The sequence below is a fragment of the Aythya marila genome, assembly GCF_965140915.1.
Source record: "Aythya marila genome assembly, chromosome: 1".
In the NCBI taxonomy this organism is placed as follows: domain Eukaryota; kingdom Metazoa; phylum Chordata; class Aves; order Anseriformes; family Anatidae; genus Aythya; species Aythya marila.
This window is the reverse complement of record NC_139042.1, coordinates 197,953,567-197,972,546: the sequence shown is the minus strand read 5'-3', so window position 1 is coordinate 197,972,546 and position 18,980 is coordinate 197,953,567. Positions and strand designations below refer to the sequence as shown.

Sequence of the window (18,980 nt, the reverse complement as noted above, 5' to 3'; positions counted from 1 at the left end):
AACACAGAAAAAAAAAAAAAAAAAAAAAAAAAAAACAACTTTTTTTTTATCAGCTCAGTGGTACAACTCCAAGAAATAGGCAATTTCTCTCCCCGTCATCAACAATAATATGACCTGAGAAAGCTATTTACTGGCTGTTTTTCAAGGCCTCCACTGGAAATTCTATCATTTCATAGAATCATAGAATGTTTTAGATCATAGATCATAGAATATTTTTAAACCATAACCAAATTATTTGTTATGTTTATAATTTTTATTTATAATTCTATTTATAATTCTATTGAAACTGAACACTTCTAACACTTAAGAAAAACATCCTAAAGTTTCTTTTTTGTTTTGTTTTGTTTTTTAATTTCCATATATTTCACTATATTCTACTAACCAGAGACATACAGATTACAGAATAAACAGAATTAACGCTGCTACTTAGAGGACAGGATGTGTTTATCTCTGTAGGTATCCATTTAAAAAGGGTGGAAGAGACATTAACCAAATATGGCTAATGTTAAAGAATCTTTAATTGACATTTGAAAATGAGACTGAGACCTCTATCCCAAATTAATTCTAAAAGGAAGAGATGTCCCTTCATTCAGCCTTGATGTCTACTCATGACCCCACGGCAGGAGATATCAGCCTCTGCATCGCAAACTCTTCACGAGTAGTTGTACAGTTTTCCCTCCAACACTTGCAGGCTGCATTCCTCTTCACATCCTCCAATTTTATTAGAAAGTGAAAACTGCTGCTGGTATGAGGTCAGTGTTCTCTTGGAGACTACCCCTAGGCTGCACCCATTTAGGCTCAGACAATGTGCATATCCTTGAAAAGGATTCAGGCAAACCTGTTACCAAAGGCTTTCACATCCCAGCTTCCTTTTCTTCCTAACCAAAAAAAAAAAAAACAAAGTCTGCTTCTGCCTCTGTAAGAACCATATCTAACTCACATTAACAACAGTCTACACCAGTGTGGCTATTGGTTAGCAGTGAGGATTAGACTAACAAAGAAACTTTATCTACTTCTGGTAAAAGTTTGAAAGCTCTTCATCTTGCAAGATCTTTTGCACCATTGCTAATTAGAACCAGATTTAGATAGATAAATTTAGGAAGAAACAGAATCTATTGTGTGGTGTCTCTTTGCATATTTTGACACTTCAGTTAAAACCTCACTTCAGGAAAACAATAATCCGTGACTTGGCTTTAGAACTATGCATCCATGCTGTTATATGTTTTATTACAGGTTATCTGACTCATTGGTAAAGTAGCTTGTGATGAATTCCTCAATTTATGAACAATTAACTTTTAGCAATTTATTGTCACTATCAGGAAACAGAATGGATGTTGGATGGCAAGCAGGCTGAATAAAATGTTCATGTTTAGATAAACTGCATTTTAAACTTTTGGACTTTTATTTCTAATGAATTCTCCCATCTGCTTTCAATAATCAAAACTATGTTTGATATCTGTTCATGCACACAGATTAATTTAGAACACACTCGCTCTTGAAAGCTGAGAAATTAATTTATGCCTATATTTTGTTACCTGCAATATTTCACAAGCATATGGTGATAAACTTAAACTACATTTGAAAAAGTTTTTCCACCCAAGGAATCCATTCTGATAATGGTTTCTGTTCTCACAATTTTAGGACAGTTTCATGTATTTGTGTATTTTTTTTTATTCTAGACAATTAACTAAAAATAATACAGTTTCTCTCAGAACAAAAGACAATAATTGAGTGACAGAAAAGCACATACAATGAGAAAGTTTACTGGCTAAACAAATGCTAATTTCTTTTGAATTTGTGGTTTCCTACTGGGAAAAGTATAGCTCTCTGCAAATCTGAGCTGGCATTTTAAATATAGCTGATATAGGAAAAAAAAATGACAAGAAAAAAAAAAAGTTGACAAGAAAAAAAAAAAAAAGCATGGCTGACAGAAAAAGAAATGCATGAAAGATGCTGCTTATATTCTATACCTTTATTCATAACTGAGTTAGTCCACTTAGTACAAAGTCATGTAATGGGATTTCACATAAAAATACTACAGATGATTAGCTTATATCTATCAGTTTGAAGCAGGTACACAAAGCTATACTAATACCTATACTAAAGCTATACTAATAACCAATGAAGGAAATCAAATTCCAAGATGGAAGCAGCCTATTTATAAAAATTCCTTGTATGTTAAGTTTTTGGAATGAAATCACATGCATCTTATGTAAAATATACCAAATAATTTAAAATAATTGGAAATTTTTACACTGATAGTTCCAAAACAGTATATATTTGTAGCAGATTTCAGCCAAAAATCCAACTTTACTTTGTGGTCTTTACTACGTAAAGGTAGAGATTTTGTCAAGAAATATGGTTGTTCTGTTAGTAAGTCTCTGTATGAGATTGGGAAGGTCATATGACAATAGGTATCATTAAAGAGCATGATAAAACCCCTTAAAGGAATGAAATAAAAAAAAAACAACATTAACAATGAAAAAATACCTGTTCTGTTTGTGTGCCTTAGTCTGCTGAAACTAATAGTAATGAAAAGGACAAATAAAAAATATCTGATAGTTTGGGTACTTCTGTGAAACAGAGACCCCAATAACGACTGAAACTGGTATGCTGTACATCAGTTACATTAAAAACAGTAAATATGGGGCATAACAGTAAATATGGGACATATGTCCTGCATTATTAATAGCAGGAGCTTCTTTAAACTATGACATGAATGGATGTTAAAGTGAGAATAAAACGAACAAAAAACTAACTTAATTGTTCACCTCAAAGCACATTTCTAGCACATTTAACTTGTGTGTAGTTTACAGACACCAGAACAAGATCACACAATCACAGAACTGTAGGGGTTGGAAGGGACCATGAAAGATCATCGGGTCCAACCCCCTGCCAAAGCAGGTTCCTCAAAGCAGGCTGCCCAGGTAGGTGTCCAGACAGGCCTTGAATATCTCCAGAGAAGGAGACTCCACAACCTCCCGAGGCAGCCTGTTCCAATGCTCCGTCACCCTCACTGTGAAGTTCTTTCGCATGTCAGTGCAGAACTTCCTGTGCTCTAGCTTGCAGCCATTGCCCCTTGTCCTATCCCCACAAACCACTGAGAAGAGGTTGGCTACATCCTTCTGTTCCCCAGCCCTCAGATATTTGTATACACTTAGGAGATCCCCTCTCAGTCTTCTCTTCTCCAGGCTGAACAGACCCAGGTCTCTCAGCCTTTCTTCATAGGGAAGATGCTCCAGGCCCCGTATCATCTTTGTGGCCCACTGCTGGACTCCAGAAGATCCCTGTCTTTCTTGTACCGGGGAGCCCAGAACTGGACACAGTACTCCAGGTGAGGCCTGACCAGAGCAAAGTAGAGGGGGAGGATCACCTCCCTTGACCTGCTGGCCATGCTCCTTTTAATGCATGCCAGGATCCCGTTAGCCCTCTTGGCCACAAGGGCACAGTGCTGGCTCATGGTCAACCTGTCGTCCACCAGGACCCCCAGGTCCTTCTCCTCAGAGCTCCTCTCCAGCAGGTCATCCCCCAGCCTGTACTGATACTTCAGGCTGTTCCCTGGGGAACACCACTAGTCACAGGCCTCCAGCTAGACTGCTCCGCCGATCACCACCCTCTGAGCTCAGCCAGTCAGCCAGTTCTCAACCCACTTGCCGTCCACTCATCTATCCCACACTTTCTCAGCTTTGCTAGTAGGATGTCATGGGAGACAGTATCAAAAGCCTCGCTAAAGTCAAGGTAGATGACATCCACCGCTCTCCCCCCATCTACCCAGCTGGTGATGCCATCATAGAAGGCAACGAGGTTGGTCAAGCACGACTCCCCCTTGGTGAATCCATGCTGACTACTCCTCAAAACCTTCTTCTCTTCCAATTGCTTGGAGATGGCATCCAGAACAAGTTGCTCCAATACCTTTCCAGGGACAGAGGTGAGACTGACTGGCCTGTAGTTTCCAGGATCCTCCTTTCTCCTTCCTGCCCTTCTTGAAGACCGGAAGATCAGACTCATGAGTTTATACATGCCTTAACTTTGTATATTATGAAAGGCATTTTGAGTAGATTAGAAACAAGTAAGTAGATCTTATGAATCTGTTTTACTTTAAAGAAGTAAACTTATATGTACTTACTATCCTTTACTTCTAGGAATTCTTGATTTTAGAGGAAAAAAGTTTGGAATTGATTGAATTATGCCCTGTACTTAACTCCAAGGATAGACAAGAATAGGGAAAAAAAAAAAGTAAAAAAAAAAAAAAAAAAAAAAAAAAAAAGTTAAAGTACCTTTAATTGGTCCCAAGAGAATTTTAATGTATTTGTTTGCTCAAAACAAGTAGTAGCTAAAAGTGTGTGCACATCACTTGAGCTAAAACTGTTTTTTGATTGGGGGGGGGTGTTCTTAAATAAGAAGAAAAAAAAAAAGGGGAGAGGATGAAAATTTCCGTTCTTGTTTTAGCAGGAGTAACCATGCTGTGTTAAAACATAATTTTAGCAATTAATTTGTTTAGTATGTGTGAATATAATTCCTTACTGAATCTGTAATTTAACTGGATGAGATGAAGAAATGTGATGGTCTGTGAAATCACTCAATTTGCAGCTGATTTTCATTGGAAGATACTGGTTTATCAGTGTGTTTTGCAGCACTATAGAAACTGCAACTAGGATGGAAGTGAGTTGATATGTAGTAGTAGGTTTTCAGTGGAGGAGAAAAAGTAGAAATATTGCTAGTTTTTTTCAAAACTCAACTTCAGTTAGTTCTCTAAAGTTAGAATTAGTCAGCACTTGTAAAAACCAAGTGGTGTTCAGAATTTGTAACATGGATTAAAAGGATATAGGCAAAGAACTATTGTAGAGCAAAAAAAAAGTAGATCCTCTTAATGTCAAAAGTGTAAAAGATCTCAGAATTACATTGAATGTTCTTGAATTGAGATTTCTGCTGGTCACACTCCTCAGTATCTCATCACCCTCGTTAGGTCTTCAACTGTCTGTTTGACAGATGACTCCTGTCATTTGTCTTCTGTTTAGATTAGTAACACTTGACTGTAAAAAATCAGATTTAATTTCTGTATCTGTAAAATTGCTTTAATGTAACAATATCCATCCAAGACTGTGACTTCAATTTATTTCTCCCAGGATCTCACAGGTAAAATTAGTGATAACTTTTTGGGTGTATGGTGGGATACCGTACCAGTAGGTTAGTTATGCATACAGAATTTAGACCTATGTCAGACAAAATGAACAGGCTTCCCATCTGAATTTATGAATGTTTGTATGTATCCTGAGCACTAGGAAAATGTGAAGAATCATCTTTCCCACACTGAGTCTTTTTCCATGTTTCAATACCACGTTAAAGGGATAAAGGAATCATATTTTTTTATTACACATCACAGAAAGTTGCCAAAAAAAAGAACAATCACACACACACAAATAAAAATGCAATAAAAAAATTATCCAATGGCATTCTTAAAGGGGGCTTTCTGACTAATGTAACTCATTAATTTCTGTTGTAAAGATTGATTAGGACATTATTCAGACACTGGCAAGCTCCATTGTATAAACTGAACTGTGTTGTTAAAAAAAGTTCTCTATTAGTTCTGGTTAACTTCTGATACTATAACTTGTTGTTAAAAAAAGTTCTCTATTAGTTCTGGTTAACTTCTGATACTATAACTTGTATTTAATTTCACTTGCTAATATTTTACACTAAATCACCAACATGTATTTTACAAGGCAATATTCATTCTTCATAAAGTGAAAACTATGCTCAGCCCTGAATCAGCAGAGATCTCCGAACAAGCTCCACCTGCCAAATTACTCTATGTTGTTCAGAATGTTTATTTAGAGTTACTGTACCATTACATTGATATATATCTCTTGAAAGAAACTAAATTCACACACTGAGGGAAACCAACAAGATTTTTTTTTTTTTTTTTTTTTATAAATTCCAGCAAACATTATTTGAATTGATTTGTCATGATTATTACTTTTTTAGGAGGTAGGGAACCGTGCCACTGGAAACTCCACTCAGATTAGCCTAGAACTGGAAATAATTTATTTCCCTCTTCTTGTGCAGTTTAATTCCTGCTGCGTTATTTTCTAACATAAGGGTGCCACCTAGTGACCATCAGTGTCTGCTTTTAAAATTAGGCCTAAGAAATTTCTAATCTAATTCCAAATGGATATGAAGTGTATTACTCTTAATGCTTGGTTAGTTAAGAGAGAATTGCACCCATGCATAGAGAAGTTGTAGAATTATTGCTAGTATTATTGTAGAATTATTGCTAGTATTTCAATACAGTAAAATATATCCAATATCATGATTATAGGTCAGATAGTAATAGGCCAGATTTCTGAACTAGAGATATATCTCCTTTAGTTGTACACAACTATATGTAGATTTTCAAAAGTTATTGATAATCAGTATATCATACGTCATTCCACTTGCTTAATTCATGAGCATCACCTAAACCTTTTTGAAAATGGGCCCCATTTCTGCTCCCGTAATTTTGTCAGCAAATGTTCACCATCAGATATGCAGGATGGAAGACATCTCAGGTCCTGTCCCTACTCTGGTGAATATTTTAATGATATGAAGACAAGTTGATGATGGACAAGGGCAAAATAAGTTCCTTTTCCTCTGTCTTCTGAACACCTAAACTCGTCAGCCAGCAAGATACACCCAAGATGCATTTATCCCAGGTAAACTGGAACAGCTCTAGCAGTCTGACTGGGGAAAAGCAAAAACAAAACAAACAAACAAACAAACAAAAAATATAAAATAAAATAAAATAAATAAAATAAAATAAAATAAAATAAAATAAAATAAAATAAAATAAAATAAAATAAAATAAAATAAAATAAACTCAGTCTAATAAAACTTGTGCTTGTTTATAGAAATCACTTCTAAATTGACAGGTCCTACTTCTTATTTCCCCAGCTCAGGAGAAAATCCAGCCCTCAGTGTTTTCAGTACGTTCTTCACTAATGAATCTTGTTTTCAGCCATGTTTTGCACAGAGCCAAATGTCACAACCGTCCTCTGAAAACACTTCCCTTTTTGAGGCTCATTCTGTAGATTCAAGTGTGGTGGCACCTTAAGCTGCATCCATGCACTGTAGCCTAAATCAGTGGGTTGATGCAGCTATCATCATTCTTTTCCTTAGCACTGCATCCTTTGGAACCTGCCGCTGCATTTTCATTCAATTCAATTCAAATTTCATTCACTTTCCTATTTGTTACCCACTCACCCTTCTCTTCCTCTGTCCCTACAATTGCTATTGCTTTCTTGCTAGCCATTTCTCATCCCTAAAATACTCATAAACCATAAATCCAGTTCTAGGGGACAAGCAGTTAGCTGCTCCTTGTTAACAAGACTGGTGCACATTCAGAAACAAATCACTGATCTGAATCTTTGCAGTGGTGACAATTTAGGTGTTGACAAAGGATAGGTATGTCTTGGGCTAGACACTGTATGAGAGTGAGATCTTTGAACATTGGTACCTGATGTGACAAAATGTTGTGGTAAATGTGGTTACATGTTATTTCAATAACTTCACATTTTGTGTGTGAATATATCCCAAAGTCATTGTCAGTCTTGAAAATGAAGTTGAGCCCATGAATGAAATTGGAAATTCTTGACCTCATTCTGTTCCAACTGTTAAGTGCCACAATGCTGATACAATATCTATAAACCCTTTGAACTGCATGTAATTTACTGACTCACTTTCCTGAATTTGAGCCAATCCAAATGACATGTTTATAATGCAGTTCCCATCATTTGCAATGAAATTAGTAAGTAGAGCTTTATCATATTTGTTTGTTTGTTTGTTTAATGTATGGTCTACAGGTGGTGAACTTTTTACTGGTCTGTACAGTGACTACTGGGGAAGAGATGCGGCTGTCTTTCGCACCATGAATCATATGGCGCACCTCCGAACTGAACCTGATAGTGAGCGCCTGTTAAAAGGTACAGCAAGTAGAAGAAAGAATGTAGAACCAGCAGTGTTTTGGATGACTAGAGAATTTCTGTTTAATCAGAAATTAAAATGACATTGTTCATGAATATGCATATCCAATTACAGATGATTATTTTTTTTCATGATTTTTTTCATTAACTTCCCACCAGGTTTAAAAAATTGAAATCTTTACTCTGATTGCATATTGGTTTTAATAAGTGAGGCTTTGAAATCCTTAATTTTTCACTTTTAAAAATGTTTTCAATATATACTTTGGTTATTCCATACTGTTTCATGACATCAGTTATAATTAAAATAATATTTTAAAATTCTCTAATTAATGGGAGATTTTAATTAGAACATAGTTTTTTTTGTTTTGTTTTGTTTTGTTTTGTTTTTTCTAGATGAGATCATTTAATCTTTATGTTGCAGTCAAATAACTGAGTGGTTGCCAAGTTCTGTGCTAAAGAGGCTTATTGTTATACAATAACATAAAATAATAAAAATCCAATAACCATGCAGTCCAATAGAATAAAAAACAAAGCAGATTATTTTAAATAAAAACATAAAAATATTGCACAAGAAAAATATTGAGAAAATTTCTGTGCTGGTAAGTTTATGAAATGTTTCATGATCTTTAGTCTGGAATGTAACTGAATTTCAAAGCACAGAAGTTTCTGTGTACTGGAAAGCCAGAATCTTGATTTTTCTTACTCCAAAAGTATTGCAATATTTCATCATAATAGTGACATATAGTGACAATAGTGACAGCTAATGTTTGGCAAAAAGAGTTAATAATTTCCTTTTATGGTAATTCATATGGTGAGCATTATCTTCTCAGTGAACATTGCTAGAAAGGGCAAACAGAATTTTTTCCTCTCAAATTTCAAGGCAGTTCGCTCTTGAATCAGAAGAGAGAAAAAAAAAAAGTTCTGCTACATGTTTTTTTTTGTTTGTTTTTGTTTTTCCTTCATTAATTTGGCATCAGACTTGAATTAAATTCATTTAAAAAAAAAATGTGTTTAGAATGTGTTTAGATATCCACTATAAATCCAATAGTTAGGCCAGTGATGAATGGAGTGTTTAAATATATGGGTAGCAACAATTACATAGATGCTTTCAATATGCAAGCAAAGTTGCTTTTCTCTCTGGTAGATGTCATTATTTGTAATATACAATTATAAGTATTATGGCCTTAAAAATAGTTTTTAATTTACTCTGTATTCAAAATTTAATTTTTCAATGTCCTTAAAATGAATGTCCTTTCAATGTCCTTGAAGAACACATTAGAAAATTTACAAGCAAAAATTCTCTAGCAATGTCTTCAAACACAGTAACTGTTTTCATACGGAACAGAAATTTAGAAAATATTTACACTACCAGCTGCTTCTTAAGAAATTGTACTAATTGCACAAACGACATTCTCATTTTAAAAGCTTGTAAAAATTTGCTGCAATTCTGTGAGATGAAATCATTCATAGCTCAACTTGGTGTGGGGTTAAAAAGTATATAGAATAGACTGAAGTTTGTACTTACATGTAGGTTTCCACTCTGTAATGAAATGTCAAAGTAGGAAAATTTTAGAAGGTTTTTATTTCATAACGAATATACACAATGTGTCTTCTATCTATGAAGATATGTGTCCTAATATGCCTATTAGCTGAGATTATAGACCAGAGATTTTTCTTTAACTAAAAGGCTATGTTTCCAAAGGTAGCATTTGTATGCCTGATTTGTATGGGGCAAGAGATTTTTATGTGAATATTAGTGCCAGGTTTCAGCCTAATACAAATTAAAATACATAAACCCTGGAGAACAGAACTGGAAAGAGATCCTGCACATATACAAAAGGAATATTGATTTGTGAATTACAGCTATAAAAATAGTTTGACATTAATGCATTCCACATGTTCTAGAGATACCCACCTACAAAAAAAAATCATTTTTTTTCCATCACAATGTTCCCCTCAGGTAGTTTTCTGACTGACAGATCCCTGACTCTTTCAGTTCATTATTTTTTTCTTTTCCCACCAGTTGATTCTAAGAATTGCAAAAATAAAATAATGTTTTAATAAGCTTGACCTCAATGCATTTTTGTTTTCCTTTGAAGAACCAAAGTTTGTTGGCTCATACATGATTCCTGACAATGAAGACCACAATGATAACAAAGTATATTTCTTCTTTACTGAAAAAGCATTAGAGGCTGAGACAAGCAGTCATGCCATTTATACCAGAGTGGGACGTGTGTGTGCGGTAAGATCCTTTTTCTAACAACCCAATTAAGTGGACATTTTGGTTGTTCTTCCCCAGGCAAATATAGCATCTGTTAATGTACATGAGATTAAATTATAGGTCTGAATGAAAACCCTGCTTCTAAACAGCCTCAAACATTAGAAAACTCAAAAGTGTCCCAAAATCTGGGCTTAAGGTGAATTCTGCTGAGAAAGAAGGACAAAGTTCAGAAACCTTATTATTCTGCTCGTCCTATTGCTTGTTTCTTGAAAGAGACTGACCCCAATTTCACCAAAACCTCCTTTTAGGTAACTGTAGAGAGCACTGATATCTCTCCTTTTCTCTAGGCTAAATAACTCCATTTTCCTCAGCCACTCCTCATAAGATTTGCTCTGTAGAACAAATTCACCAGCTTCATTGCCCTTCCTTGGACACTCTCCAGAACCTCAATGTCCTTCTTGTAGTGAGGCGGCCCAAAACTGAACACAGTACTTGACATGCGGTCTCACCAGACCTGAGTACAGAGGGACTATCACTGTATCCCCAATCTTGCTGACTACGCTGTTTCTTGTACGTTTCTTTATGTGGGTTCATGATGCTGTTGGCCTTCTTGGCCATCTGAGCACACTGCTGGCTCATATTCAGCCAACTATTGACCAATACCCCCAGGTCTCTTTCCACCATGCAGCTTTCCACCACTCTTCCCCCAGAGTGTAGCATTGCATAGGGTTGTTGTGCCCCAAGTGCAGGAACCCAGCATTTGAGCTTGTTGAGTTTCATAAATTGGCTTAGGCCCATAGATCCAGCCTATCCAGATCCCTCTATCTATCCTTCCTACCCTCAAGCAGAACAACAGAACAACCATACAACTTGGTGTTGTCTGCAAACTTTTACTGAGGGTGCACTCAATCCCCTTTTCCATTTTATATATATAGACATTAAAAAGAACTGGCCCCAGTACTGAGCCTTGTGAAACACTACCACTAGTGACTAGCTGCCAACTGGATCTAACACTATTCACCACAACTCTTTGGGCCCAGCCACCCAGCCAGTTTTTTACCCAGCAAAGTGTATGCCCACCCAAACCACGAGTAGCCAGTTTCTCCAAAGAATGCAGTGGGAAATAGTGACAAAGGCTTTTTTAATGTCTAGATAAACAACATCCACAGCCTTTCCCTCATTCACTAGGTGCGTTACCTTGTCTTAGGAGATCAGGTTCATCAAGGAGGACTTGCCTTGGATAAACCCATGCTGACTGGGCCTGCTCACCTGGTTGTGCCATATGTGCTGCATGACAACACTCAAGATTATCTGCTTCATAACCTCCCCTGGCACCAAGGTCAGGCTTGTAGTTCACCAGGTCTTCCTTACAGCCCTTCCTGTAGACAGGAGTTATATTTTCTAGTCTCTAGTCAACTGAGACCTCCCTGGATAGCTAGAACTACTGATAAATATAAGGAGTGACTTGGTAAGCACTTCTGCCAGCTACCTTAGTACCCTTTGGTGGATCTTATTTGGCCCCATAGGCTTGTGTGCACCTAACTCGTAGGTCGCTAACCATTTCCTCCTGGATTATGGGTGCTTCATTCTGCTCCCCATTCCTGTCTACCAGATCAGAGGACTGGGTACCCAGAGAACAACTGGTCTTACTACTAAAGTCTGAGGCAAAGAAGACATTAAGTACCTCAGCCTTTTCCTCACCCTACGTCACTATGTTTTCCTCCACATCCAATACAGGATGGAGACTCCCCTTAGCACTCATTTTGTTGCTAATGTAGTTATACAAGCATTTTTTGTTGTCTCAAATGGCACTAGCCAGATCAAGCTCCAGCTGGGCTTTGGCTTTTTTAATGTTCTCCCCGCATAGCTTCACAACACCCTGTAGAACTCCTGAGTGGCCTGCCCCTCCTTCCAAAGGTAATAAACTCTCTTTTTCTTCCTGAGTTCTAGACAAAGCTCTGTGTTCTGCCTGGCTGGTCTTCTTCCCCACCAGCATGCACCCTTTTCTTGATACAACAACCCAACAGCCACAGCAAAGCAGGAATTGAAAGTGCTGAAAATTTGTTCGAACACCTTATAGATGCTTGCCTCAGACTTACTCTAGCTGTATTAGCTCTATAGATAGATCCAGAGCTTCAGTTTCTAAGACAATGTCCATTAAACCCTGCACTGTGATTCTAAAGCAAAGCTAAACTTTGTTAATGTACTCACTACATCCAGTTAACCAAAATGAGACATAAGAGGCCTGCAGCAGCTGTATATTTAACCTATGCAGGGATGCAGTACGGAATTAAGAAATTCTTACAAACCCACAGCTCTTAATGAGACCTGGACTTGATCAATGCAATCTTACTTGAAAAGCAACTCCAGAGAAATACTACTAATGGACGTGTGGTTTGAAAATGTATACTTTTGACATTAAAAGATACAATGAGTGGCTAATTCAGTGGACATGTCTGTGGTTTTAGATTTATTCAAATTACCAACAGTGTTTGTTTCTTTTTATGCAGAATGATATGGGAGGACAACGAATGCTCGTGAATAAATGGAGCACTTTCCTGAAAACCAGATTAGTTTGCTCTGTGCCTGGGAGAAATGGAATTGATACACATTTTGATGAATTAGGTAAATATCTTAGACTTCAACAAACTTAAAACCATCATATAAATGATATTTCATTGTAGCACATCTTACTATCCAATATTGTAGATGTCTTCATTAGTCTTTTGTTTGTAATGTATATGAAGTTCTATATATGGGGAGTTAATTATCATCAATTATGCCTTTACTGCTTGCATTGTCTTTAAACATTGCTTTTAAACTCTGCATAAAAATACATAGCATATATAAGTAAAATAACATTATGCTTTTAAGAAGTAATGACATTTCTCTTTTGAGTCTAAGAAAAGTAGTTTATTGCCAGTAACACTGCATTTAAATTTTACAGAGGATGTGTTTTTGCTGCAGACTCGTGATAACAAAAATCCAGTGATATTTGGCCTCTTCAACACTACAAGGTAAACAACTAGAAGAAATAATAACAGCAGTAGAAGAATGTTTGAACAGCTTATTGAACAGTTAGAAGTTGCATGATAAATATCCCAGAGTAAATATATAATAAACAGTTTAATCCTTTTTTCATCCATAGCGGGCTTTCTTGTTAAAGAAAAAACTGCTTTATGACAGGAGCTTGAAGTCTCACACAGTAATCCAATCTGATTCCAAGAAAACAAAACAAAACAAAACAAACAAACAAAAAAAATTAATTAACTAAATATTTCCCTGCTTGAAAATTTTCTAGTGCCAACATGTATGCACTTCAGCACACTTATAAAAGAAGTCTATTAAAGCCACCTGTCTTTCTTTAAGAGATTGACTGTATTTCAAGTTTAAGTATATAGCACCTTAAATTCCTTCTGACTTCTTAGTAAATCCTAAAATGTTATCTGTGATGTTGCTGGTGGCCTCCTTTTCCACAGCAGCCTAATCCAAGTGCAAGACTGTTTATTGGAGATCTAGCTTTAGGATGTAACTGGTAGAAAGGAGCAGCTATGCTATTGCAATTATTTATCTCTCCTGATTTGCTGTTTTCAAAGAAAGAGAGGAATATATAGTCCTGTAAGGAAGTGGTCACCTATTACTTCCTACTGGACTTCTGTGTCAGTAGGCAGAGGTTGACACCATTAAAATTATCTGAATCACCTTCTAGTCTTCAGAAAGAATTCTTTTGTAGAGATCTTTGATATTTCTTCAAAAAAAAATATTAATTGCTTCTCCAGAACTAAGAATGTAAAAACAATAATAATTTTATATATATATATATATATATATATGTATTTATATATATATAATTTTGTGGATTGATCTACATTGTGTGGTCTTTATGAACCCTGACCAGCATTCTCACTCAACAATATAAAAAGACTCCTGTTCATTTCAGACAGTTCTTGGCTAATTCCCATCTTTCCAAGGAGCAAGAATAGGAAAAACCTTTGAGAAGAAAAATGGTTAAGTGTTTAAGTCACTCATCAAAGACCAAAGAGATAATTTCCTTGTCCTTCCTCTCTGTTTATAAACAAGTAATTGAGAGCCTGCTTCAAATTTTCAGATAAAAGCACTGAGCAGTTTTTAAGTATTATGAATATAAATATATTAAAGACCTTGTAAAGAACATTGCACATAGTAGTTACAAGAAAAATATATAAGAAACACCAATTATTTTTTTCTACATGAATGGTGTTGCAGTGTGACTTCTTTTTAACCATATTACAATACCAGTATTATATGTAACAAATGTAACATATTGTTGTAATAATGTCTTTTAATTTTACTTCATAGCAATATATTTAGAGGGTATGCTGTATGTGTTTACCACATGGCAAGTGTCCGAGCAGCTTTCAATGGACCATATGCTCATAAAGAAGGACCTGAATACCACTGGGCTCTGTACGAAGGGAAAGTACCTTATCCTAGACCTGGTTCAGTAAGTAAAATTTATTTTCCACTTCTTTACCCGTGTAAATGAACTTAAGAAGAAAAAGCAAACTGCTAGTAACGCATAAATCTTACTGACTTCACAGTCCAGGATATATTTATTTTGATATATACATATTATAACATTTCTGGAAGAGTGTGGAAACTTAGCAATAAGTTTTGTCAAACACCAGAACAATATATCTCCAAAAAGAAAACAGGGGAGTCAAGTATATAGGGTTTTTCAAAATCCTAATGGGACTTGAATTCAGGATCCAAAGAGGAATGGAATGGAATGGAATGGAATGCAATGCAATGCAATGCAATGCAATGCAATGCAATGCAATGCAATAGAGTAGAGTGGAATGGAATGGAGTAGAGTAGAGTAGAGTAGAGTAGAGTACAGTACAGTACAGTACAGTACAGTACAGTAGATCGGAATGGAATGGAATGGTTCAGTTGGAAAGGATGTACGAAGATCATCTAGTCCAACTGCCTGACTTCTTCAGGGCTTACCAAAAGGTAAAGCATATTATTAATGACATTATCCAAATGCCTCTTGAACTCTTGAGCAACGAAGTTACCTCTCAGGCTCCTTTTATCCAGACTGGACAACCCAAGTCTTTTACCATCTTTGTAAAGTGTAAACTTTACACTTTGTAAAGTATACACTTTCAAGTACCTTAACATCCTTTTATTCTGTGGGGCCCAGAGCTGCACACAATATTCAAGGTGAGACTGCACCATCACTAAATATGGTGGGAGAATCACCTCTTTTGACTAGCTGGCTATTCTGAGTTTAATGTATCCCAAAATGAAGTTCACCCTTTTGGCAGTTCACCCAGGGCACACTGTTGCCTCATGTTGCCCACTGTCACTAGCACCATCAGAACCCTTTCTGAAGAGCTGCTCTCCAGCCACTCATCTCCTAATCTGTAACTATCTCCAGCATTACTACATCCCAAGTGCAGAACTCATTTGTTGACTTTCATGCCATTGATGACTGTCCAGTTCTCCAATGCAACTAGCTCCCTCTGCAAAGCATCTTGTCCCTCCTGGGAGTCAACAGCACCTCACAGTTCAGTATCATCAGCAGTCTTGCTAAGGATACATTCCACTCCTGCATCCAAATCATTGATAAAAATGATCCCAGGATGCCAGGCAATGGGGAGGCACCTTCAGAAGGTTGTTCTGATGCTGCATTCAGATGCAGTAGGTGCATCTGTGAAGGAACTTATTATTAATAATAATTATTATTATTATTACTAATTTCCCAATGGAAGAAAACAGTGAAGAAAATAAATTATTGATTTTTGAATTATTTCAAAAATCTAATTCATCTGGCAGCTACTGCAGCATATCTTGAAATTGTACAGGTGCTGTCATCCAGAGAATTGTTCTTGCCTGTTACTTAGATTTTTTCATTTGGTAAACAAATTCAGGAGAAATTACCAAATTTATTACTTACAGAGAATTTCTACAAGGAATTCCTAATTCTTATGCTGATATCTCAAAGACATAACTGATACCGGGCAAGTAGCTCTGTGTGGCCCTGTTTGAGCAGGGGACTGGACAAGATGACTTTCTTAGGACCTTCCAACATCAACCATTCTGTGATTCTGTGATCACATGTAATCTTCATCTCAAGCTCTTTTTCTGTTTCAGTCTCTTTTTGAAGAGTTTCCAAAGTTTCTATCTATGTTGTATTCTTAACGCAGGAATTTCATGTTCCACCTAAGGGGGTGAAGAGATCAGTGGTGCATGAGGGTGTCCTTTGAATTGCCGGGATCCATCATCATTTCAGACATTGGTCACAACTAGGGCTTCCCTCACCCTCCCCTTCTTGCTGTAAATCAGGAGGAGTCCTACAACAGGCAAGGCCAGGGTAACCCAGGGAAGCATCACATCCAGTCTTTCTTTTTTGTGCCATACCTTTTGGGAATACAGCTACTTGCCCACCCATGGCAGTTGTTATGTGTTGCAAAGCTGCTTTAGTTTACGCTCATTGAAGGTCTACCATTTAACATGTCAGTATTGTGTAGATTTTAGTCTTTGTGAGACATAAAGACATTTCTAATAGCCATAGTATGTGGCTAAAACCCACACACAGCTTTCACACTTCACCTCTTTTATCTTCTTGCAGGCTAAGGACTCACTCTCTTGAGCTGGAATAAACAGTCACTGGAGCATTACTTAGAATGCTGTTTTTCCTTCGCTAACTGAATCAATATTCTCTTTTATACCAAAAGCAATCACTTGCAGAAGTAAACGTTTTATGCAATTCATTTATCTCTGAATCACAGGAATAAGAGGTGAAAAGGCCTATTAGCTTATCTAGTTCATGCCAGTACAGCTTTTCTCTCTGTGGCATGATTTCAAATGCATGTCCTCTCTCATTTTAAATTACTGTTTTCTTCTGCTTCTCTTGAGGTTAGACATAAGTCCAAATACAGAACTGGATACTCAGAAAAAAATTAAAACTGGGATTTTTAAACACTGTGAATATGATTGACTATCTTGGCACTATAATTGTGCTGATATCAATACCATTTTTTTTTGTTTGTTTGTTTTGATGTTCATCAAATAAATCATTGGTTTTGAGTCAAGATAGTAAAAACAGATAAGTAAATTATCAAATTTTGAGCAAAACAGTGTAATTCAAAGGAACTATTGATTTCCTATTTGGTTTCCTATTTATAGCAAAATTACAGTTTTTACACTTTTACCAAGCCATGAGACAGTAACATCTATGCACTGCAGAATGGATATTTATTTTAAAAAGGTGACATGATCTAAGTTTTTTAAGTGGCATTGATTTAATTTTCTGGCAGACGAACACCTCACATACATTATTTCAACTGGAGTTAAACACAGGCAGAAATTTAGTATTAAGGATTGTAGTCATTACATTGGTACCATTACATTGACTAGCACTAAAGATTAAATGATGTTTTTTAGGAAAGGACAGAACACTGTGCCAGCACTTCAGTAAAGATGACAATGATTTACACGAAGGTTGCATTAAATTCCATTCCAAATCAATGCTTCCCTCCCTTGCCTCTTAATGACCACATTTGGGTCGTAGTGGATTGTAGATTCTCTAACAGGCAAAGCATAGGAGCTGAAAGACACAAAAGAAGAGAACAAATAATTTTTCCAGTGTCATGGAACAAGTTAATTGTGAAGTCAGGTCTTTCCTGAGCATTAATTGGTTTAATCATGTTTGTCTATAAGTTACAGAGCACATCCGAATTTGGATTAACTGGTTATGCCAGTTAATAGAGGATTACTTCATTTTTGGCTGCTCCTCAAGGGCATAGTTTAGAGGTCCTTTCAACACTTTTATTGTAGCAAGAAGCTGTAGTTTTTTTTCACCCTCCAAAGAACAGGTCAGCATATTGATAAGGTGAATCTCACTACCTTTCCCATTACAAGAGACAGTGAAAAGCAGCCAAATGCATCATATTTTTAGGCACCTCTGTGAGTCAGCACTTTCATCTCAGCTATTGAATAGGAAAAGATAGAGTCTATAAGGAATAAGAGGAGAGCTCAGAGCTAAATAAATAGAAAACCACTGCTGGATTTGCTCTGAGTCTGACAGGCTCTGCAATCTGCTGCTCTCTGAAGTCTGCTTGAAGCATTGCTTCTGCGATACACTAGGATCCTACTCTGTTGATTCACTTAGTGTATTTGGACTGCAATGTTTCTGAGAATGACATAAGCTACCTCAAAAATGGTGTTGATAGACTTCAGGGACAGCTGCGTCTACTGTTTCTTTTCTAGACTACTTTATTTTCTATAATTAAAAACAAAAAGCCTGTGAAGGATTATTTTTATTAAATCTCTCTAAGGCTAGAAGTTTGCAAAGGGAACTTGACAATGACTATTCATTTGATATGCTGTGCAGTGCATGGAAAGCAGAGACTTAGCCTATCTTCATGCTCCTGTTCTGTTTCTGTATTTCAAATAACCAATGAAACTCCATTACTAGGTTAGTTAGACAATTACTTTAAAGTCAACACTGAACAAATACTTTCCTGAAGCTAAGCCCAAAAAGTGGAAACAAACATTGCCCCACTTGATAAGTGCAGGAGTTTGTTCTTGTCAGCTACAGCTGAACACAAGTTTTAAATTACTGTTTCTAGTAAACACAAAGAGTATTTTATTTCATTTTATTGATTGAAAAAAAAATCCAATTTAAGTAGGGAAATGTTGCTACTGTGGCTTTGCTTGAAATGCTTCTTAAAACCACACTGTCTTATGAATATTTGGAGAAAGTAAATGGTTACTGAGCTATTTCCAGCTTGATCATAAATGGTTTAAATTAG

General features: G+C 36.3%; 1 protein-coding gene across 2 annotated transcripts in view; it reads left to right on the top strand.

Annotated features, from left to right (window-relative positions):
• SEMA3E (semaphorin 3E) overlaps positions 1–18,980 on the top strand; it is a 155,188-nt gene that overhangs the window by 115,877 nt on the left and 20,331 nt on the right. For both annotated transcript variants that reach the window (XM_082783210.1, XM_082783209.1), the window contains 5 exons: positions 7,839–7,958; positions 10,058–10,200; positions 12,690–12,804; positions 13,127–13,196; positions 14,518–14,662. In XM_082783210.1, coding sequence (XP_082639336.1) covers positions 7,839–7,958; positions 10,058–10,200; positions 12,690–12,804; positions 13,127–13,196; positions 14,518–14,662 — 593 coding nt within the window. The remainder of the gene's footprint in view (positions 1–7,838; positions 7,959–10,057; positions 10,201–12,689; positions 12,805–13,126; positions 13,197–14,517; positions 14,663–18,980) is intronic.